Source organism: Tauraco erythrolophus, chromosome Z (assembly GCF_009769465.1).
Source record: "Tauraco erythrolophus isolate bTauEry1 chromosome Z, bTauEry1.pri, whole genome shotgun sequence".
Lineage (NCBI taxonomy): Eukaryota > Metazoa > Chordata > Aves > Musophagiformes > Musophagidae > Tauraco > Tauraco erythrolophus.
In genome coordinates, this window is record NC_141496.1 from 74,002,566 (window position 1) to 74,026,049 (window position 23,484).

General features: G+C 41.5%; 1 protein-coding gene across 1 annotated transcript; it reads left to right on the plus strand.

The window, feature by feature from the left end:
- The first annotated feature begins 261 nt into the window (after nt 1-261).
- On the plus strand, nt 262-22,728 carry SEMA4D (semaphorin 4D). The gene is made up of 14 exons (XM_086628957.1): nt 262-355; nt 2,667-2,812; nt 4,030-4,092; nt 6,589-6,687; nt 7,826-7,919; nt 10,091-10,204; nt 12,105-12,256; nt 14,011-14,186; nt 14,303-14,459; nt 15,253-15,475; nt 15,922-16,037; nt 20,246-20,418; nt 20,647-20,690; nt 21,812-22,728. Exons 1-14 carry the CDS (start codon nt 262-264, stop codon nt 22,726-22,728), a joined length of 2,568 nt encoding a protein of 855 aa, XP_086485083.1.
- Nucleotides 22,729-23,484: the final 756 nt, after the last annotated feature.

Consider the following 23,484-nt stretch of genomic DNA (forward strand, 5'->3'; position numbering starts at 1 on the left):
AGTTGCGCTTCTCAGCAGCTCTGCAGCCTGTGGAGAGTGTGGGCAGCCTCTGTATTCAGCATCCTGGAAAACGTGCGTTCCCTTGAAGTGATCTGCTGAAAAGCGTGTACTTGTACGGTTGTTTCAGCCTGCCTTGTTGCGCTGCTCTCAAGGTCTGAAATGCCTGGTCTCTAATACTCCCTGGGATTTGCATTTTTTCTGCTGAAGAAGCGCTACCTACTGCGGATATCTGAGGAGCCTCAAAGAGCAAGGACGTTGAAGATGGCTCTGTGTGCACTTTATGCAGTTTGGGGTTTGTTACTGGAAATGGCAGTGGCATTTGGCCCGGTACCGAGGATCACTTGGGAACACAGAGGTAAGAGAAACTTTGGTAGCGTAATACGGGACACTGCCACAACCTCGGGGTTTCTGTGGGATCTGAAACTCCTTGAGGCTGTATGTTCTTCCAGCCTGCTTGCTGCGAGTTTGGTCATGTATTGCTGGCTTTGCTCAGCTTATGAAGTGCTTAGGACCAGATTATTCAAAACTGTCCCAAGCACTGAGTTAAGTGATTTCAGGTCCTTCAAGTAGTTCTGAATACATAGCTTTTTGAAGCAGCAATTTCAAATTTGGCTTTCTCAGCTAAAGGATCTTGCAGCTGAAGCTTGCTTCAAGAGAAAAACCTAATAGCTGTATTTTGTTTTAATCAAATTATTTTCACTTTGAGTCTAAATTTATTAGCAAAATGCACCTCTACATCTAATAATCTTTTCTTCATTCAGACTGAGATGTGTTTTGACACTAACTCATCCTGTGCACAAAATAAATGGCCAGGTGAAGCAGATATAAGCATCTGGCTCTCTTCTGACAGTGTTATAGAGTTGACACAATCTTTTTCACAGAATACCACTTTCCTTGTATGTGAAGTTGCTGCAAATATTCGTAACCTCCCAATACAATTAGAGGGAATCAGCAAATGTGGCACAAAGCGAAATAATAGGGATCAGAGAATCCTTCAGCTTCTGGTTCAGTAACTTAGCCTGGGTCTGAAGAGAACTCTAGAGCGAGGAATACAGAGTAGTTATTTGCTGTTGTTTGTGGAAATTCTTACCCCCCCCCTCCTTTTTCCCTTTCTTCTCTCTTTGCACCTCTGTGTGGCATGGATGCTTTAGGTTTTACAAGCTTTTGTGTTTGGGTCCTCCTTTACTACTAGTTAGTCAGCAACAATTACTTAGCCAAGTATGCTGTAACCAAACAAATATGTGGGCAGTATGAAAAATATGGATATTAAATACTGATCAGTCATAGTGTAGGAAAAGATAGATGGAGATTAAGAGTGTAGTAACAATAAGCTGATTTATGAGATGACTGTAGGAAGTGTAGTGAGCTGCTGAGGTAGCTTTTCAGAAAGAATGATCTAGACAGGCTTGTAGTTCCTGCTCAGGCTCCTTGATGCACCTATCTTGTATAATAGTTAAATTTGGCAAGTTTCTGTTTAACAGTATTACAGTAATGCACTGCGGAGCTACATCCAAATTACTTCAAAATAAATGGAATTTATTTTCATTTCTTCTATTTCTCCCTCTCTCTGTCTCCTAAAGATTGTTGCATTTAATATGGGAAGCCTATTTTGAATAGGAGGGGGAATTTAGTTCTGTGGAGGAATGAACGTGTGGAGTTGTATGAACCAATTCATCCAATTAGGGAAAATTTTACTGCCAAGTTACAGATTTTAAAATGACATTCTTTAGAATTCAGTTTAAAATGAATGTTTCCAGAGTATTATCGTTAAAAATATGCAGTTTCTAATTGTAAAATTGAGAATGATAGTAAATTGTTTCCTGCCTGTATCTTAAAAAGCCATGCTTAATTAATCTTGTGGTGGCCTCTTGCACAAAACACGGTCTCCCAAGCTTTCAGTCATTTTTCCATTATGATTGCACATGCAGTAAAAATACTTTTATATATTAGTCATTTTGTGTCATCTTTCTCCAAGCCATTCTGTTCCAGTCTGTGCGCTTCCTCATTACACTTCCTTTTCCCTTGTGTCTCCCTCTTTCTCTCATTTTCCTTTTTGTCTTGATTTTCCCTCATGTTATTTCTTCTGTCATATGTGTTTCATCTCTGGTCTCCACTTCAAAACCAACTTACTGACCCTCTGTAAATGGTTCATTTTAAGCTTCTGTGTCTTCTTTCTGCTATGGTAATATGCAGAAGTGTCATCTTTTAAGGTGCAGGACTTTTTGTGATATTTGTTTGGGGCCTTCGCAAGGGACATGGTGACTGACTTGATTTTCCGGAGTTGGTGGGGTGTGTGTAAGGGAAAAGGTGACGGAGGACCTGACAGTGGATGTGTAAAATGGAAGATTAGAAAAAAGGGAATTAACAGGTAGAAAAAAATGAAGGAAGAAGTGAGTTGTAAGTATCACGACAAGAGGAAATAATTTAGGCATTTGAAATTGAACGAGAAAGCAAGGACCAGTGATTTTGGTGTTGATCAGAGCTGCTGTTTCTGCTGAACCAAGCTTCTGAAGGACCTCTGGTCTGTTGCATGGGTTGTCCGAACTGACCTTTGTTGTTTTCAAGATATCCAACAGCTGTTAGACAACTTAGGAAAACATCCCATGAACTCGACTCTAAGTGCTTATGTTTCTTCATGTGGTGCTGTTTTTCTTTCATTTCAACAGAGGTCCAGCTCATACATTTTCATGAATCAGAAGTGTCAAACTATTCAACCTTGCTATTAAACGAAGACAAAGATGTTCTATATGTAGGAGCCAGAGAAGTGATTTTTGCGTTAAATGCAGTGAATATTGCTGAAAAGCAGCACGAGGTATGCATTTTAATACACTATCCTCCACGTAAAAATCATACTTTGAATTTGACTTCATTTCCGGATACCAGTAGCACTGTGCTGTAGGTGGTGGGTACCTTAAAGAGAAAATACTCTGTATGGACTACTCCCGTGTTATTTCTGGAAGACACTGTAGAGTAAAACATGCCATCAGATGAGAGGAAGAAATGAAAAGTTGGATATAGAAGAATAATTAGAGGTCTCCTTAGATATTTTCTTCTTGTGGACAGTATGCTGGACTGGAGGCACTTTGGGTGTCATCTGTAATGGTGGTTCTTATGCATATTATTCTTACTAGGAGTGGGCCATTTCCTGTTAATCTGAGTTGAAAGGTAATCTAATCTGAAACATAAGCAAAGTTGGAGCTCGCTCAGGAGTGGCAGGCTGCAGATGTGCTTCGAATGGAATGAGGGCCCTGTCCCTTCAGTTTCAGCTTCTGTTTTGTGTCTCTAGGTGCATGTCTGCACAGAGTAAGTGGCAGTGCAGACAAGTCTGATCCAGCTTGCTTAGAGAAGTATTCAGAGTAGGTTAGCCCATGCAGAAGTCTGCTAACATTGTACTGCTTCCAGTTTTTCCCAGAACCCTGCTTCTCATCGTATCAGCAGCACAGGCTGGCGCTTAGAGGTGCGGCATGGAGTCCCACTCAGGAAGTTTTGGAGGATGCTTGTATAATTTTTAATCTGAAAAAAATGTTCACGGGTGGTGGTGGGCAATATCACCAGCATATAAAACTTGGTTTATGAGTGTGTGTAACTGTCAAAATTGTACTTCTTTGTATGATGTAACTTGGTCCAGTAAGTTTTCTTTGATTCCCCCCCCCCAAGTGTTTTTCATTCAAGTGTGAATGAAATCGAGAAGTACTTAAAATTGAGAGGTACTTAAAGCAGTTACAGCTGCATTTCCCTAGTGCATATGGTAATGGAACTTCATTAGCAATTTGAGGGGAAACGTCATGATGAACCCTAAGGATAATAGCAGTGATTTAGCCCCCACTTAAGGCACATGCATTTGGAAGTGTCACCTCTCCAGTAAAGAATGTCTTTGAACCTTTGAAAGCTACTTGCAAAATGGCTTGCGTTTGCTGCTGATAGTCTCAGGATTGCCTTTTTTTTGTTGTGTTTACTGCAAGATATTCAGACTGCATTGAATTAGAAGTGCTTCGAATGTGCCTTTTTGTTGCTTGTTTTTTCACTTAGTTACACTGGAAAGTCACCGAAGATAAAAGGACTAAATGTGCAGTCAAGGGCAAATCAGAACAGGTATGTACTTTTATTGAACTTTGAGAAAGGTGTTATACATTTCACTTCAAGAGGAGTGGTATTAAAAGAAGAAAGGCTCCAACTGTTTGAAATTAAAATTTTCAAATAATCACTTAAGTTCTTTAATTAACTCGAGCTTTAGAAACTGCAGCATGTTTAGTATTTTTTTTTAAAAATCTTAATTTATTGTTTCTTGCTGGTGAATGTTATTTGAAGCTCTGAACACACCCTGATATATGCTTAATGTTACAAGTTTTTCCGTTAAAATGATAAACTAATATTACTTTCGCTGAGGTAATTCATAGCAACTGTTGTGTTTTGATACTGCAATAATTCCTCCCCCGCGTTTGTTTTTTTACAAAGTGATTGATGGTTTTGTTTGCTTTGCTTTCGGGCATAGGGTTAATTTATCAGAGTTTATTATTTTTATTTTTATTTATTATTTAAAATTACACCAGGGTTCATTATTAAAAATTACACCAGTGTATTTTTCACTAACTGCTTACATCCTTACCATGGTGCCCAGCGGAGGTGCCCCTTATGGCAGCACCTCTCTGGCGTGACTGCTCGGGCAGCTCCCCGGCGGCAGCTGAGCAGCCCCATCTCCTGCCCAGGCGGCTCAGCCCCTGGGATCCCTCTGTGTTTCTGGGAACCACGGACTCCTCGTGACCGCCAGCATACAGACTAGTTTGCTCATTTTGCCTTTCTGTGGAGACGGTTTACTTGAGGTGGTTGACTGTAGGTGGATGTACCTTTCCCCTTGTGTAGCACCACTTTGTTGAGTGGTACGGTCAGGTGAGGGTTTGCTGGGCAAGGCTGGTGGTCAGGCCTTTAGTGGAGGAAGTCTGCCAGCCCTGTGAAGACAAAAAAAAATAGTCCCGCTCTACGCTTGCAGGGATTTGACATCAGCACCCCCAAAACAGCATCTTCTTCCCTTCACACTGATACCTGAAAAGTAACACTGTTATAAAGCCCCAGGTGCTGCAATCAGGGCTGGCAGACATCCTGGGTTCGTGGGAGTGGGCCCTCTCTCCCTTGGCTCAGCTTACTGCCTTTCCTTCTGCCGACAGCCATCAATACATTACCCTGACAGGAGGTGCGGAGGGTATTTAAGGGCCATTTCCTCCTCGTCTGCCTCTTCAGCATGCACTCAGAATGTTATTTGTGTTCTCCAAGTTCAGTTAGGGTTACCGGTAATAATATTAACGTACTGCCATGATAAATATGAGATGTGTATTTCTCTCAGGCGCATACAGTTTAGCGGATGGTGCGTGTGACTCCACCAGTCCTCTGCAGAGATTATTGGTGTTAGTTAGAAGGGATGTTAGACCTCATAAATAGTGCTTTGCCAAAGCTCCAAACTTACCTTCCTTTTTTTTTCCCTTCTGCCCCAGTTTAGCAAGTCACACTTATTGCCAGACATGCTTTTTCCTCACTGTACTCATAACCTTTTACAAGTTGCATTTATGTTGTAGCCGTGATGTTTCACATAGTGCAATTGTTTCAAAAGGGTCAAGGTATTAAGCCACTACTGCTATTTCTTACGCTAAAATGGGCAGTCCGCTTCCCCACCAATCACTACTATGCTGTTTAGTGCCAGCAAAAAGCATTTATGCAGCTGTTCAAGGATTTCATCTGGCAGAAAACTGATTTTGCTCTTTTTTTCCTCCAGTTTTCTGCCATACTGAACTTACTGTGCAATCACAGAAATACCTGGTTTGCTCATAAGAAGGAAACGTAAAGACAGTGTTTGTGTTTGCTTGGGTAGTTTATGGAAGTACAGTACAGTGATGGTATCTAACTGTGTACCAGCAAGAATCAATGGGTGTTGCTAATACTGTATTTTCCCTCTAAATGGTCGTTTAGAGTTGTTTTTCTTTGTTATTATTCTGAAACTTTATGGTGTCCTTTATTCAAGGCTTTGCTCAAAACTCCTTGTTCTATTTCAGAGCCTAAAGAATTAAGAAGCTTGCTTGGATGAAAGAGGAATTGATATCAGGGACTGAAAAAAAAAAAAAAAAAAGGGACAAATACGAATGACAAAACATTGTAGCTAATTTAGTGGTATTAGAGGTTTCTCTCTTAAGAAGCAACCTTGACTATGACTTACTGTTTCTTCTAGACTTGCAAGGGATGACAAAGGCTAAAACTTACTCTGTGTTTAAGTAGTTGTTCCCATGGATTCGATGTGCCTGAAGCTTGTGCTTTCGTGGAACAACTTGAGATGCACCCTGCTAGACGTGTGGTACTTGGTCACGCTGCCTTGATAGGTATACTGAGGCAGCTGCGCACGACTGGCTGTAGGAAACGAGATGCTGCAGGACTAGAGCTCCTGGAGACTGATGGTGTCCTGGTGGTGATGCACCACCCAGCCTTACTGGTGTGGTGTGTCATAAGTAACGGCAACAGATGAGCTGACAGCACAACTTTAATTGTTTATTGGGATGTGGAAGCTGTGATTTATCAGACTGGTCTTTTTCTTACCCTCTTTTACAGACAGAGTGTCGGAACTACGTGCGTGTCTTGCAACAACTGAACGATACTTTCCTCTATGTGTGTGGAACTAATGCCTTTCAGCCAACATGCGATTACCTGGTAAGAATGTACATACCTTTTGGCCCTGCAACAGCTGTAACTTAAAAGTAACTCGTCTGAACAGCAAGTCATCTCCATTCCCAAAGACTGTTGCAATTTTAGTGCCGGTTGTAAGGTTCGGAGCGTCGTTTAGGCTGTTGCACAGTAATGACAGAGTACGGAAATAAACCATTCCTTTGTCAAAAGCACTTAGTGAATTATTGATTCATCTTGTTTATCTGCGGATTTACTTTTTCTTAGCTTTCGTAATTCTTTGTGTATTCTGTGTTAGCATAAAAACAATTCCTAAAACTGAAATTACATTCTTCGCAACTTCTTTCCAGTACCGACTCTCCCTGAGATTTCTCAGATTCCTGTCCCTGCTTGTGGCATAGCTGGGAGCAGAGACAAGACAGCTTCATAGTGCTGAATGCCTCGGAGTGAAGTCTTGGCGCAAAATCAAAACTCCCTTTTCTCGCTGCTGACCTTCGTATCATTCTCCTCACTGCAGCTCTTAACAACTCTGAAATTGAGAAATCTTGTAGTTGTTTGTTCTTTTTTGTCTCGTCTGCCTGCCACTACCTCTGGAACATTGCCAGAAGTCATTGCCCTTAGCCTCCAACATCTTCATTACATAGTATAACTGATCGCTTCGCCATTACTGCGGCTACAGTTTTCCGTCGTCTTCCTGATGCTCATGCCCTCAGTTTTTAAGGGATTTATAAACTAGCAGGCAAAGTACTCTGTAGCTTTTTAAAATTCATCTCACAAATTTAACATAATCTCAAAAATTATTAAATCCGTTTCAGAAAGCCTTCTTGATTTCTAAAATGCCGTGTTCTTATGCAGGCTAGTTCAATATTTGCCATCTCTTTCCATATATCAGTTAACTTCTCTGCCTTTCCCACTGTCTAGCTTTTTTGCTTCTGCCCTCACAAATCATAAGATCACGTTTCCTCTCTGTCTGGTAGACTTGTTTAGATTTTCTGAAAACGCATATGCCTTTTATAATCTTACAAAAAAAATACCTTTGGTGCTGGAAGTTGATTATATAATCCCTTATTTAGTGTTAATTTTTCAGTTACCTTTGCATGAGTAAAGTGGCTGAAACAAAAGATGCTAACAGTTGATTTGTGGTTTTCAATTTAATGTGTTGCAGAATTTGATTTCATTTGAACTTGGAGGTAAAAATGAAGATGGTAAGGGTAGATGTCCATTTGATCCTGCTCAAAGCTACACATCTGTTATGGTTGGTAAGTTCAGACTCTGCATACCTGTAGTGGTTTTAGGCTGATCCAGCAACTAAAACTCACACAGTCTCTCCTTCTCCAGTAAAGTAGAGAGGAGAGAAAAAAAAAAAACAAACCAAAGGGACTGAGGGTTGAGACAAGAACAGAGGGAGCACCCACCAACCGTGGTCCTGGGCAAAACAGGCAGAGCTTTTCTCAAAGCAAAACAGTTTATTAATGATTACTTAGAAGGACAAAGGGAAACAAAAACCGATTACTTGAGAGGACAGAAAGAAACAAAACCAGATCTTAAACCCGACACCTTCCCCCCCCGCCTCCTTTTCCTCCCGGCTCTACCTCCTCCCCCCAGCAGCACAGGGGGCAGGGACTGGGGGAGTGCAGGTCAGTTCATTCCGTGCTGTTACTGCTGCTTCTTTCTTAGAGGAGAAGGAGTCCTTACACCCTTTTCCCCTGCTCCAATGGATCCCCTACCCACGAGGAAAAATCCACAAACTTCTCCAGCGTAAGTCCAGCCCACTGGAAACAATCCTTCCCCACAGATTGCTCCGGTGTGGGCTTTACCACAGTCTCGGATACTTAGGGAGCTGTAGCCACTCGCTCCGGCGTGAGTCGTCACGAAGACTCCAGATGCTGCTCTGCCTTGTCGTGCACCCCAACACGACCATCCTCAGGCTCAGGCATCTTCTCCCCACGGGCTGCGAGTGGGTCTCTGCTCCACCGAGGCCGTCCTGGTTGCAGGGGGGCCGCCTGCTATCTCCCCATCAGCCACAGGGGAAACTCGGCTCCGGCACACCTCCTCCCGCTCCATCCTCACTGACCTGCTGTCGATGCGGCTGTTTCTCTCAGATCTCAGTCCTCTCCAGGTGAACTCAGCCCAGTGGGCACCCTGGGAGTGGGGTGCCCCCGAGTTCCCCAGCTGGCTCCGCCGCCGCCATTCTCCGTGGGCGGCGCCGGCCCGACGCAGGCAGCCGCCCGGCCAGGAGCCAGGGAGCGGGGGCAGTGCCCTCCTCCCTTCTCTGGTCGATCCTGGGCGAAGCACCTTTTCCGGTTCCCTTGTCCTGACTTAAATAGGGCAATTCGCAGAGGCGCCCTATTGGCTCAATCCCAAGGGGGATGGCAGTCTGATCTGGTGGCCAGAACTAAGCCTAACCCGGTTCCAAGACCAGGGAGGTCACAGGGACCAAAACCCCTCTCCTGCCACCAGAACCACCCCCCCCCTCCACATCAAACCATGACAATACCTCATTATTATGTATTAAAATATTCGATCTTTTCCACTGTCATTCTTCAGTCTCTCAATGTCAAAATGGTAGATTTTGTCCATATTTTTACATTTTTACTGGTTATCTAGATAGGCTTTGAAACACTTGTGTGGTCAACCTTAGCATATTTCTTAAAAAGAACTTAAAACTCTAGGTTGTTTTGGAAGCAACTTTTGAAATACTAAATTTTAAACTGTATTTATGGGTGTTGAACGTATTTAGTCCAGGTAGTCTAAATGTAGACTAGGCTGCCTTTGTGGTATTGATTACTGTCATTTCAGTAAATTTAACAAGTAGAATTTTTTAGCTGTCCTGGAGACATATCCATGAGACAGAATAGGGAAGTGCGGTACTTATTATGAGTGTATTACTGCATGATTAGACACCACTGAATCTTGATCTGTTGAAACCAGAGTTCATCGCTGTTCCCTAGTGTCACAAGATCATAAAAGAGAAGCTCCATGTAACATGAAACAGGAAACGAGAAAGAAAAGAACACACTCCCTGCATTGTTGCCTAAATTCTTAAAAGCTTGAGTTTGAGTAATGGTGGCGTAGAAAGAGAGTAAAATAATTACTTCTGAAATTTCTGTGGCATTTCTTAAGTAAATTTGCGTGTTTGTACATAAATTTCAGGTTTACATTTGAAGTCTCAAAGTACTGCAGAAGTAGTGCTGACTTTTCCCAGTTGCTTGTGTTAAAGCAATAATAAACCCAAGCCTGGAAGTGTTAGCCTTGAGAATGGTCAGCAGAAATGTATACATAGAAGACATATCTGGGGCAATTTAGAGGAAATCCTTGTTTATATTTTCTTGTGGGAAGTTTAAACTTACGTAGTCTCTCGAAATACGTATGTGTCCTTTTCAGTATCCAGTGTATAAGAAAGTCTAAAATACTTGGTTTTGTGTTAAAGATGAGGAGCTTTATTCTGGGACTTCGTACAATTTCTTGGGAAGCGAACCTATCATTTCACGGCACTCTCATCAGAGCCCTCTGAGAACAGAGTATGCGATACCTTGGCTTAATGGTAAGTGAGCATGAGAACTGGCCCAAACAAATTGTTTTTCCTTCTTCAGTGTCATGGTTATAGACAAAGAGTTTAAGTGTCTTACCTGGAGTATGAAGTGTCGTGGTTTAGCCCTGCCGGCAACTAAACGCCACACATGGCTGCTCTCTCACCCTCCCCCACCCCCAGGGAATGGGGAAGAGAATTAAAGGGGAAAAGGGAAAGAGACCCCGTCAGTTGAGATAAGAATTAATTAATAATAATGTAAAATTAAAAGCAGTAATGATAATATATATGTGTAATGCTAACAATGTAGAATCATAGAATGGTTAGAGTTGGAAGGGGCATCACAAAGATCATCTAGTTCCAATCCCCCTGCCATGGGCAGGGAAACCCTCCACTACACCAGGTTGCCCAAAGCCTCATCCAACCTGGCCTTGAACACTTCCAGGGATGGGGCATCTACAACTTCTCTGGGCAACCTGTTCCAGTGCCTCACCACCCTCTGAGTGAAAAATTTCTTCCTTACATATAAACAAGTGTGCAAAGTGTAGTTGCTCACCACCTAGTGACCAATGCCTGTCCCATCCTGGCAAATGATCCCGAAACAAGTAAGTCCTGGCACCACAATCCTGGATGAGCAAGAGGCCTGAAAAGAGAACGAGAGAGAGAGAGCACTCGGAGTCCAAGAGGGAGAGACCTTGGAAGAGCAAAAGCCTTTTTTTCTGGTCAGCCTTCATCTATATACTGGGCATGACACTGCATGATATGGAATACTCCATTGGCCAGTGTGGCCCTCTGTCCTGCGTCTAAGTTCAAATCACAAGGAGAGTTGTGGACCCCTTGTCCCAGCCATGTTGCCCGCTGGCCTGTTGTGCTCCTGCACACTGGCAAAAACACGGCAAGCTGAGAAGTCCATGATGTCTCACTACCAACTATAAACATCAGTGTGTGATCAGCATTCTTCTCATAGTGAATCCCAAACTAAATCTGAAACACAGAGTTCTTCTGGCTGCTAAAAAGAACAACTAACTCTGTCCCAGTCAAAACCAGGACAAAGGGCAATTGTCTTATGTCCAAGAGAATGGATTTTGTTATAGTGGCATACACTGACATGTGAGTGTGTGCCCTCATGTCTGTGATCAAGAGATTTTATTGTGAAATTTCAAGATTCTTATCAGCATTGACAATGAAAACAGCTTCAAGACATACAAGCTTCAACTTGAAGTTAAAGGACTGCAGTTTGTTTTATATCTACTTGTTCATCCTTGCAATAATGCAGCATAGTTATGATACAGTAAGGAAGGGAATGTTTTTGGTTTCTACTGGGTTTTCGATTTGAGCTGATCATCATCCCTGACGATTTCAGTTCCTGAATTTTGAAATTTACCAAGTTTTGTGAATGCTCAGAGGTTTGTGGCTTTCTGTCAAAAAGAACCAAAATCGTGAAGTTTGCATATTCCAAAAGATGGGTTATGTACAAAAAGCACGGGATACTGAGTTTTGTAATACATGTTGTAACAATACTGTCATCTTTAGTGTTTCAGCTAATACCTGAAATAGCTGAAACAGAGGAGAAGCGGGCAAGGGAAGGGTACCTCTCCAGGCCCACTAGCAAACCACGCTTGAATGTGGACTGAAGAGCGTTGAAGTAACGAGATATCAGACCATAGAGATCTCTCAAGTGTCTTGGTGCTTTTGCATAGGGTTTGTGTGTTTGGGTTTTTTTCCTCTATTTCTAATTTTTTAGAAATGCTATTCGTATTTCTAAATACGAACAGCAAACTGTGTAAGCAGGTCAGTGACGGGAGAGTAGGTAAATGCAGTGTGAGGTTTGGTGGAGAGAGGACTTCTAGAGGGTCTTTGAGGGTATCAAGTTGGTAGACTTATATCTAATATAAACTTCTCTTTGTTTCTGTAGAGCCCAATTTCGTTTTTGCTGATGTGATAAGAGCAGATCAAAACAGCACAGATGGAGAAGATGACAAGATTTACTTCTTTTTCACCGAGGTGTCTGTGGAGTATGAATTTGTCGGAAAACTGATGATTCCAAGAATAGCTAGAGTATGCAAGGTGGGACATAGTTCAACGTATTTTTACTAATTCATCTAGAATTTTTGGTGTGTGTTAAAAAGCAGTTATTATTGTGGACATATTGCCAGTTAAATGGAAGTGGTCAAACTGAGTCAATCTTAGTAATCAGCAGTTTCAATCAGTTCTTCAGAACTGAGAAAGCCTAATTGTTGCTTTGAGAGCAAATACTTGATTTAATTTTGCATGGTGGTGGAATTTCAGTACATCTGACCCCTGGGGTTAAAAAAACCAACTACCACAAAACCCTGCAACAGAGAAAGTGTCTCCCCTAGCTTTCCTTTTTATTTTTTTTTTTAAACAACTCCAAGTTTAAGTACAGCTCCCTGGGAAGGACTGTCTTTGGTTGGAGCTAAGTGGATAGGATGTTTGTCAAGCTACTTTCAAGCAGCTGTATACAAATGAAACTGTAGCTGTGTCCGCTACTGTATAGCTCTGGACTGTAGCGTAGCAGATGGGACTTCCATGAAGCTTTTTAAGCTGCCAGAGCCTGAAGGAAAATGGTCACCAGCAGCCTGATTCTGTCACGCTTGCTGTATTTAAACCTCAGTGTGTTAGGCTGATTCAAATACATACTCAGGAGTGTTGGTTAAAAATCTTGCAGATGAAAGAGGTTTGTTTTTTTTTTTTTTTCCCAAGAGAAAATGTTGATTTAACGCAAACTTTTTTTCTGTGGAATGTATCAATTTCCTTAGGACTTTTTTTTCGAACAGGAAATTTAAGTAGCAGTTCCATTTTGATGATGAGGTTGAAATGTTTTATTTTGACTTTACTGTTTTATGTTTGAACACAGAAGTCAAAACATCAATAACAAGTTGGTGCCCTTGAGATTTCCATTAAACAAGCAGCTGGAGGCAGATTTATACGGGGCTTGTTATTATGGCCCTCTGCCCACTGACAGCTTGTGCGCACTTTAAAAAGGGACTGTCGTGGAATATGAGAGCTTTATTGCTGCTGTTTGTTTGAAGTAGGAATCAATGGCAGACTGCAAATCTGTAAGCATTTACACTTCATTGTTTTCATAAATTTCGCAGATTTCCTTTAATACTTTGCATAAAAGCATTGGATAATTACTGGAAAATATTAGTAATGTCAAAATATACTTGCTTTTTGATGAGAAGTAACGGAACTAAAGCTTCAGTATCAAATATTTTGAAACATTTCCAGTCGATACATCTTTCCATCTTTAAGCCTTGGTTCTGCAAATCCTTGATAAAGGTGATAACTGCTTGCAGGATTGAGCCATTGCTGCATTTCTTCTAATGAAATTTTTAATCTCAGGCAAGTTTAAGTGCATATTACAACATCAGAATTTAAATCACAGTTTAGATGTCTCAGAACAAATGCAACATTACTTATTTCTCTTAAGGGACAGTATAATAATTCTATGCTCATTTTAATTGTTCTAATAAGCAGTTTTTTTCTAAGGGTACATCACTTGTCTCAATTTTTCGAGTATTGCTGGAGTATGGTTCTTTTCTAAGTCTCATATATCATCTTACCTCTATGTGTTGATAAAAAATATTCTGCATTATTTTTATTGAATCAATTATTTTTCCTGTGCCTTCCTGACTTTTCTGTTTGTGAATGTGTTAACATTTTTTTATGTTGCTATAGGTGAAATGTTAGAAAATAACAGGGCTCAGAAATTTCATGCTGTATAGCAGTGGTTTTTACATGCAAAAATGCTGCTAATTCTCCTCACAAACACTTCTTTTTTTTTTTAATATCAAAAGAGGGACCAAGGAGGATTAAGGACTTTGCAGAAAAAATGGACTTCCTTTCTCAAGGCCAGATTGATTTGTACCATCCCTGATAAGAATTTAATTTTCAATATTATCAATGATGTTTTTATTCTCAAGTCTCCGTCTTCAAAGGAACCAGTAATATATGGAGTCTTCACCCCACAACTGTAAGTGTGATATAGCCTTTTCCTGGATAAATCTGTACTTTTTGATCTTGATTGGTTTCTACAACAAGTAACAATTGCTCCTACGATTTTTAATTTCTTTTTTCCTGAACTTTTAGGAATAATGTGGGGTTGTCAGCGGTGTGTGCATACAATCTGTCTACTGTAGAGGAGGTTTTCTCGAGAGGAAAATATATGCAAAGTGCTACAGTAGAACAGTCTCATACAAAGTGGGTACGATACAATGGGGAAATTCCTAATCCTCGACCTGGTGCGGTAAGTTTCTGTAATCTTGAATCTGATGACTGGTCTTTTTTTAATGCTCAGGAGTAAAGAAACTAGAAAATACTGGATAACCTACTAAAACCTAATTGTAGTTTGTTTTGATCTGGGTACTTTTTGTTGTGAAGACTTTGTAGAAAAACATTCAAGTGATTTATTCTGAGCCTTGTATCTGGGAATCAAAGTGAGGATTTTTAATTTATAATTGAGTTATTTGCTGGTTTTATATTTTCATTATTTTGTTACTAATTTTCTAGTGGTGAAGTAGATGTTAGTATACCTTAGTCAACATAAAATACTTTTTAGTTCAGATGAACAGAAGTATAGCAATTGTTGCATTGTCTCAGTAGGTTCAGCAAGTTTATTCAATGGAGTGCATTGCTTTGCAAAGCAAAATGTTCGTAGTATTGGGTCTCTTTCACACTTCTCTTTCTTATGTTCCCTGGAGTCATCTTGTTGCTACTGCTGAATGGGATGACAGTTAAAAGTAGTTAAGAAGCAGGAAAGTCCATAAAGAATATTTTCGGAATATGTATTTTGGGCCCAAACAAAAGACTAGCCCAAAGCTCAGGGATTAGTACATCACAGAAGCCAAAGTCCTACAAGACCCAAAGACCTTCCTTTAGGAAGAATGAGTATAATGTAAAAGTGTGCTTGCTGGCCAAAATAATACGGAGAAGAAAATGCATGTAGCTGCTGTTAATTGTCTCTAATTTGTACAAGTAAATTATATAATTTGGTTATCTCTTTTTTTGTTTGTTTGTTCCCCCCCCATCTCCCTCACTAGTGTATAAACAATGAAGCCAGAGCATCAAACTACATGAGTTCTCTAAATTTACCAGACAAAACGTTGCAGTTTGTTAAAGATCATCCTCTAATGGATGACTCAGTGACTCCATTGGGAGACAGACCTCGACTAGTAAAACGGGATGTGAAATATACCCAGATTGTAGTAGATAGAGTCAGAGCTCTCAATGGCACCATATATGATGTTATGTTCATCAGTACAGGTAAGTTCTGCAAAACACTTTTTTCTTTTAAGTGATGCATTGGCTCTTTAGGCTGAAGTGTGTTCTAAGAGAAACTCTTGAGATTCCATATTTACAGCACTTTTACACAGCTGGTGTTTTCATTAAAAGGTAGGGGGCTGTGGTGAGCAAGTGGAGAATCTTACATGCTTTGAAAAAGTATTGCAGGAAAAGAACTGCAAAACTGCGGTGAGTGCATCAAAAACACACATAAGATAGTCTCTGAGTGGTCATTCTTCGTCCCAAAATGTTATTTGTTGCTCAGAGTTCCTTATGATGGCAGGTTTAATGGTTGCTATTAGCACAGAGTTGTGTGAAGTCTTCAGCTGAACAGCAAGCAGGTTATTAAGACAACTTGGAGCAATTGTGCAATTTTTTCCTGCCTTTTTGTTTTAAAGGTGTTACTTAAATATATTGCTTTGTTTCAGATCGAGGAGCCCTGCACAAAGCCATCAGCTATGAAAATGGAATGCATATTATTGAAGAAACACAGCTTTTCCCAAACTTTGAGCCGGTCCAAACTCTCTTGCTTTCATCCAAAAAAGTAAGTGCTATAAGCATCACAGCATTCACCTCACTTTGCTCTTCCACAAGACTTGTTAGTAGCACCTTGTAACCTTGTCATGATGAAAGTAGACCGTCACTGTGCACGGAGCAAAAGGCTGCATCTCTTAACTCCTTGTGCTGCAGCAGTATCGGGTATTGCCTGCAGCATTTCAGTGTGTTTGGTAGGTGGCAAGCTTCTGAAGGTGTGTATGTATGGGGAAGATGGTGGTGGGAGGCACCAGTGTGCAGGTCTTCTCTTAGATTCCATGTGCAGAAGCTGAAAGCTGTGATGTCTTTTAAGGTTAGGAGTAATGTAAAAATCGTGACCCCTTGTGGCCACTGCAAATCCATGAGGAAAAATACTTAGGGCTTAGCAGAGGATATCTTTCTGAGGAAATAGACCTAAGAAAAGAGAAGAGTCTTCTCTAGCAGAGACACTCATAACTGTGTAACTAATTGGTTTCTGCTGTCCCAAATCTCACAGGCTTCTGCATGCCAGATGCATTGTGAGAGCAGTCACGTTGGTGTATCTACGGGTGAGGGCCTCTGATGAGGTCCTCTCTGCCCAACAGGGCACCAGCTGCAGCTCCAGCTGGGAAGCACAAGCCTTGCCGCAGGCTCAAAACCCAGCAGTCATTCTGCGCTACTAATAAGTCACTGGGCTTAGTCCTGGAGTAGTTTTGTGACAGTGGGAGAATAATTACTGTGTTTACTTTGTACACGAGTTAGGCTTCTGGCCCTAGCTGCTCAGACCTGCAGATCAGTGGATGTCTCTGAAATTACTACCCTAAGCAATGGCTTGTAGCATCAGACTGCTCAACTGGCAAAATTTGGGAGTTTCTTAAGGAAAGAATGACTCTTTTGAAATGTCTGGTAGTACTACTGGCATTCAGTAGCTACCTGGTGATTGATAACTGCTCTGCAGCTAGGATTTAGGAATACTGCCAAGATATCTAAGAAACAGCTTTTATTTTTGTGTGATATTTAATAAAACTTTGCTTGCCAACATGATCAACTCAATGGAAGAGAGCTTTATGCCATAATTCTTTCAAGCTCACCTTGGACACTTATTTATCCTTTCATGCTTATTATAGAAAAGTCTTGAGGACAGAGTATACTTTCGATAGACAAATAAAAAATCAGTGACTAAAAGCTTCTGTGCTCATAGATTTCAGTAAAGATGGTTTTATTACTTTTGTATGATGCTTCACACTGGCAACTTACTGTGTCTATGTGTGTGTCTGTGTATAAATATAATAGATTAAAAAAATAAATGTTTGCTGGTTTCTTGTCCTTTATCTACAAGAAAGCTTTCAATACCTTGCTTTGACAAGTGGTTTCAGCATTTGCCCTGTGATAGAAGATAGTAATAGATAACTCTTCTAATAAATATGCTAATGCCCATTCTTCTAATTGTGAGTAAATTGTAGGATCATTCATGCACTGGCTTAATTATGATTCTCTCATTTCTGGCAAGTGAAAGGAAAGGGGTAGGCATTACAGCCTGGTAGCAAAGACACGCAATCTGGCAGTTTCAGTTCGCACTTGGTAGGCAAACTAGTGTAGAAATGATGGTACTAAATTTTTTTTCTCTGAATCCAGGTGCCTCATTCTCAGTTTCTCAAGAGTATCCTGAAAAGGGGGCAGTGTGAGACATGGCATAGGGGCTGCACAGGGAACTTGCTGCCTTTTCACAAAGAGACTTCTCTGAAAGCTTAGGATTGAAGCAAAACACTGCTTCCTGCATGACACTGTGGAGAGTAACAGCTTGTATCTTCTTCAAGGGAAAATTTCCATGTTGCTCAAGTAACTTTTGACGCGTAAACCTAACACCTAAAACTGGAGCAGCACTGCCCAGTACTTTCCCATAAAAGCAGCAGTCCTTTTCAGCAATGAGGAGTTGGAGGTTAAGTCAGGTGCCAGAGTCATGAAAGCTATATGATTGTGGTACCAGCCAAGCAGGGGATTACTTCTGCTCACCAGTGTGAGAACACAAGTTTCTACCTCCTTGGACATCACAGTAGCTATCAGTCACTTGCTACTGAAGTCCTTTGTAGAGCTGATATTGTGACATGTGTGGTGGTATCCCACAGTGATGGATTAACCATAAGAGGGAAGAGGGTAATAGTTGTTTCCCTGATGGTGGGCTTCAGACTCCTCTGGAGTCAGAGTCCTTTCTGAAGACATTATTGCAGTAGTCTTCAGGCCCTTCCCATATACCTTTATCTTGTGTGAAGGGTGGTGGGCAGAGTCAGATGAGCCTACAGTAGATCCTTGTAACTTGTACTTGACTGAAGGATGTGTCTGGATTTTTTTAAAATGGTCTGCTGAGCTCGCTGAACGTTCTCTGAACTCATGGATGTGCCAGCTGGGAACCATGCCGAGACATTACCAACGCATGTGCAGCGTTGCACTGTTGGCTTGGATGTTAGCTAGCAGAGCGCAAGAGAGATGAGCAGTGCTCAGTGCATCAGGGGAGCTTTCCAGCAGAGCGGGAAGCTTTTCCTAGGACGTCATACGTCTCCACTGCTACAGACTTCCTTCTGTGGGCACTCCAGCATAGCCCAACACTAACCTAAGTTAAATTTCAGGATGAAAGACTGCATTTGAATGTATGTCTCTGAAGTTTAATTTCTCTTTCAAAGTCCATCTTCTGGCAGTGCTAGGAGATTCTTCTCTGATCCAGTTTTGTCTTTTATCTTCAGTGCCAAGAAAAGCTGTCTGCACACTTCATATATGAGACAGATCCAAACTGAATTTTGTGCTTGGTCTTGTAGCTTCATCTAGAGGCTGCTGTTAGTCAGAACACATCATTCATTAGCTTGATTTTAAGACAGACTTCCTCATGATCACTGCATTAAAGAGAAGAACCTGTTCTGAGTCCTCATGGCAAAACCTCCTTACATCCTTAGTAAAAGAGTGACAGTGAGCCCCCAAACCTAAATTCAGCCCTAAGGTGCCCTATTAGTTGTTTTCTTGAGGCTATTTCTGATGTCAAGACCAAAAGTCTGCACCACAAACATAAGGTTTTTGAAGAATGTTTCTGTACTAGAAATCTTTCTTGTATGCCTGCCCATCGCTTTGTGACCTTCTTCATGCTGCTGGAGTCAAGCAGTCTCACTGCAGACACGACCCCTGAATACATTTCTACATAGTGAAATCCGTATGGTTGCAGTACAGGAAAAGCAGCTCTGTGCTTGGATCCAGCTCATTTGCCATGACAACTGCAGTAGGGTGCTGATAAATCCACTCGGTATTCTGCTCAGGATGAAGCCAGCCCACTGCCAAGGTGGGGTGTGCTGTTTGGCTTTGTATGCACAGCTTCTAAAAAGGACTAGAGGGTTGGTCACTGGTACCAGTTTTGGTTTGCAGCACAGGTCCCTTTCTTGAGGCTTTGCAGAATATTTTGTAAATTCACAGTGTACCTGTAGTCTTCGGTTTCCGTGAGCTTTGGAACAGATGAGTGAAATAACGCAGCTCTCCACCTTTTATGAGAAGGATGTTCAGGATGAGTGTGGTCTTTTCCTGCCATGCTTAGAGTGAGACTTGTTTGGGGTATCTCCAGCAACAGCAAGGCCAACAGCTGTTCTGTTCATGTCTCTGTTTTCCAACGTGTCATGTAGGTGCTGTTTCCTTTGCATACTATCCAGTGTTCCCCCTTGAGTAGCAAGTATGCAGCTGCATTTGACTCTTGTAAGGCTGGTGCTGATGTGGCTGCAGAGACCTGGTGGAAGAGCTGAGGGCAGTAGGGCTGCTTTGGGTTAACAGGAGCAGGTCCTGCACACAGCATGCCTTGCCTCTCCAGGCTCTCGTGTTCCTGCTGCAGCCTTGTCATCAGCACAGGCTTGTCCTGCCTCATACAAGGATTGTCTGTGCGTTGGTGTTTGTGGAAAAACTGTGTGGTAAAGCCATGATTAGGCACGGTTACTTTCCGTTCTCATAAACTGTGTTTATTTCAGATTGTTGTTCTTTTGTCTTTTTGTACTTGAAGCGTCACTGAATATTTTCTAGAGAAGTTTCCTTTCCTTTCTAGAAATAAAAGCTACTCGAAATGCTTATTTCCCTCATGCTCCAGTTTTTACAAACATGGCTGTATGTATGCAACTCTTTACATTTATGTAGTTTTTAAATTGTTTCATGAATTGGATTATTCATCTTCGAGATAGTGATTGGCTGTGTTTTTTTGTTGTGCTTTGTATTTTTCAGGGAAGAAGATACCTTTATGCTGGTTCAAATTCTGGTGTGGTTCAGTCTCCGGTGGCATTCTGTGACAAGTACACCACTTGTGTTGACTGTGTTTTAGCAAGGGATCCTTACTGTGCTTGGAAACCCCTTGAAGCTTCCTGCATTGATATATTTAAAGAAAGTGAAATTGAAAGGTAATGGTAGCCTCTGATTACCTTACCGTTACAATCAGTATTGCATCAGTCCTGCCCCTTAGCGATAACTGGCATTTTTTTAACTGAATCTTTTCAAGTACAGATTTTTCCTATCCGTTTATGTCTGCTTGTCCTGTTTAGATAAGATGAATCTTACTTAGTACGAGAGGATGGGCAGGCTGTAGGAAAAAACATTTGAAGCTGTAATACTTGGACTTCCTTTTACAGGAACTGGATTCAGAACATAGGTGGAGATGCGTCTTCTTGCTCTGGTGAGTTAGTCCTTGAAAAGCTGTTTCACATGTCTAAGTGGAGTAGTGAAAGAGTTGTGTTTAGCTTGACTTTGTTTTTGTGATTATCTGGTTGTTGATTTATATTTTAATAGGTACGAGATTCTGCTTTTGAATACTTGAGCATCTGTACAGCCTGCATGTTGTCTTAAAATGTCTGTATTTGTATACATTTCAGTGTGCAGTGCACAAACCTCTGAAACGAACGGGGCACCTCAACAGCAACTTGTGAATGAAAGCAGTATTTGCCATAAGTACTTCTAGTGCAGAGGCCTCTGTCTCTGTGATGCAGCATTTGACATTCTACTGTGACCTTTGTTAAGTGCTTGGTTATTGCTGGATCAGATGAAATGATCCTGAAAAAAGCTGGGTTTATGGTGAGAGGGGAGGGGGACTCAGAACATGATACAGAGCAGCCGAAGTACCCTCCGTAGTGCTTTAAGGCAAGTAACCACAAGTCCTTGCTTTATAGTGCGTGCTGCTGCCACTGGGTCAAGGAGATCTTAAAGAGTAGTAGTGTTACAGGAGATGTACTGCCATAAACGAAGCTCTTTAGAGTTTGATTTACTCCTGTTTTCTTTCTAATCCAAGCAAAGCATGGACCGCCATGAGAGTTCTGCTTGTTAGTTTTTTTGTTAATTTGTGGTGTTGCACTGTGAATGTGCCCTAAGTACTATTTTTTTAAGAAGAAAGTTTCAGTAACAGCACTTTGTTCAATTTCTTCTTGGAATTTTGTAGCTGCTGATTTACTTAAGATGCACTAGTTGCATCTAAAATGATACCAAGTTCAGCATCTTGTCTCAAACAATGGCTCGTCTCAGATGCACGCTCAGTTGTGGATCAACAGGATCTCATCTTTATCTAGAAGGGGAGGCTGTCTTAGAGTTTGAGGTGTCCTCTCTCTTTGTCTTGATGTCTCACACGCAGCTGTAGCTTGGTATTTCACTGAGATTCTTGCATGCTGTCATCTTGGTCTTGTGAGGTAAACTGAATGCTGTAATCCTTACATTTCTGTTAAGTATAGCACGGTCTCGTGAAACTGTACAGATTAAAGCAAACGGGAATCATTGCTGATACTCTGCACGTTTATTTTGATGTTCCAGATAAAGTAAAAGAGAATTCCCTACAGCATACATTCAAGCATGGGAGCACAGCAGAGCTCAAGTGTTCTCAAAAGTCCAATCTGGCACAGGTAGTTTGGAAGTTCAAGGATGATGTGCTGAGAGTGGAGAGCCCCAAGTACCGTCTGCTGGAAAAGGCGCTGCTCATCTTCAATTTATCAGAAGGAGACAGCGGTGTTTACCAGTGTTTGTCAGAAGAAAAAGTGAAGAATAAGAAATTTTCTCAAGTGCTGGCTAAGCATGTTTTGGAACTGAAAAAGATCCAGCATGCCACGGTGGGCCCCACCATGGCAGCTGCACCAACAGAAGGTAATAGCGATGTGCCAAAAGTGTCAGCCGTATCAACCGAGGGGTCTACCACTCGCACCTCGACCACTCAGATGGTACCGGTAACGACAGCAAGGATAGTAACAAAGCCTGTTGGCCCTGTCCTAACAAGTGCAGCCTCCAACACGGAGCTCTTAAATTCAATTCCTGATGCGGTCCCGGAAAAGACAATGTTCCTCAAGTCAAATGATAACTTCCTGTTGATGTTCCTCTTCCTCTTCTTTTTTATTCTCTTCTTGTGCCTGCTCTCCTACAACTGTTACAAAGGGTACTTGCCAGGGCAGTGCTTGAAATTTCGCTCTGTCATGCTGCTTGGCAAGAAGAAAACGAAGTCGGATTTTTCTGATTGTGAGCAAAGCGTGAAGGAGACGCTGGTGGAACAAGGCAGTGTCAGCCACCAGAGTGGGGAGCAGCCGAAGCCAGCGCACGACACCGGCTACGAGACTGAACCCGACTGTGGGAATGGTCAGCTGCAGCCTGGGGATTCGCAGGCCTCCCGAGAGGCCAAGGACAAGCCCTTCGATGTCAAGTGTGAGCTCAAGTATGCCGACTCGGATGCAGAGGGAGACTGAAGGACTTGTTTGTCCGTTTCGGTGGTGGAAATCGGCTCTGGTCCTGCGGCTAGCTATTTGAGCATGGAGAGTGTGGATGTGACAACTGAGCCATAGTGGGGTTTACATGCTTAAGCTGTACAGCAAACCAATTTGCATTCAGATCTTGCCAGATTAGAGAAGCAGTGTTCCTGTCTGCAGACCATAGCATCTTGTGTTGTACTGTCTTTTTTTTTTTTCTTCCCAAATGGCCAGTTTCAGATCACCATTTTCATGTTCCAAATTTTTCCCCCACCGAGCGCTTCGCTCCGGTGAACAGTTACTTGCTTGTTCTTCAGCCCTGTTGCATAGGATAAAAGTAACTTTCTAATTCAGTTGGCTTTCAGAAGTACTTCAGTCTACACATATTTTTAGCTGCCATTAAAAAAGACCTAGTTTAATTTTAATTCCAAATTGGAAATTAAGTTTAGTTTATCAGATTGGTAAATTATAGACTATTGTCCATTGGGACATTTGTTTTTCTTTGCTTCTAGTGATTATTTTTAGGTTTATGCTTTGTGTTTTGGCACACTAGGTCTCTTTAGTTAAAGTTAATTTTTTTAACTGCTTTTTAAGTATCTTAGATTTTAAGGTATAATGGGGATAACGGCGGCTTGATTTGTGTAAGACTCTCAGGGATAATCTTGTTTAAAGGTTGTTTTCTTCGCTGCTTTCTAGAATCATAGATACAACAATATCAGTACAAAACATGGAGTAAGTGAGGGGAAGAAATAGTAG

What these genes read in the sequence shown, in the direction of transcription:
- SEMA4D (XM_086628957.1), top strand. Translation starts at nt 262, where the DNA reads ATGGCTCTGTGTGCACTTTATGCAGTTTGGGGTTTGTTACTGGAAATG. An exon ending in GGAGTCTTCACCCCACAACT is followed by an intron (nt 14,187 to 14,302) that starts GTAAGTGTGATA and finishes CTGAACTTTTAG; the next exon opens with GAATAATGTGGGGTTGTCAG. An exon ending in TCTTGCTTTCATCCAAAAAA is followed by an intron (nt 16,038 to 20,245) that starts GTAAGTGCTATA and finishes TGTATTTTTCAG; the next exon opens with GGAAGAAGATACCTTTATGC.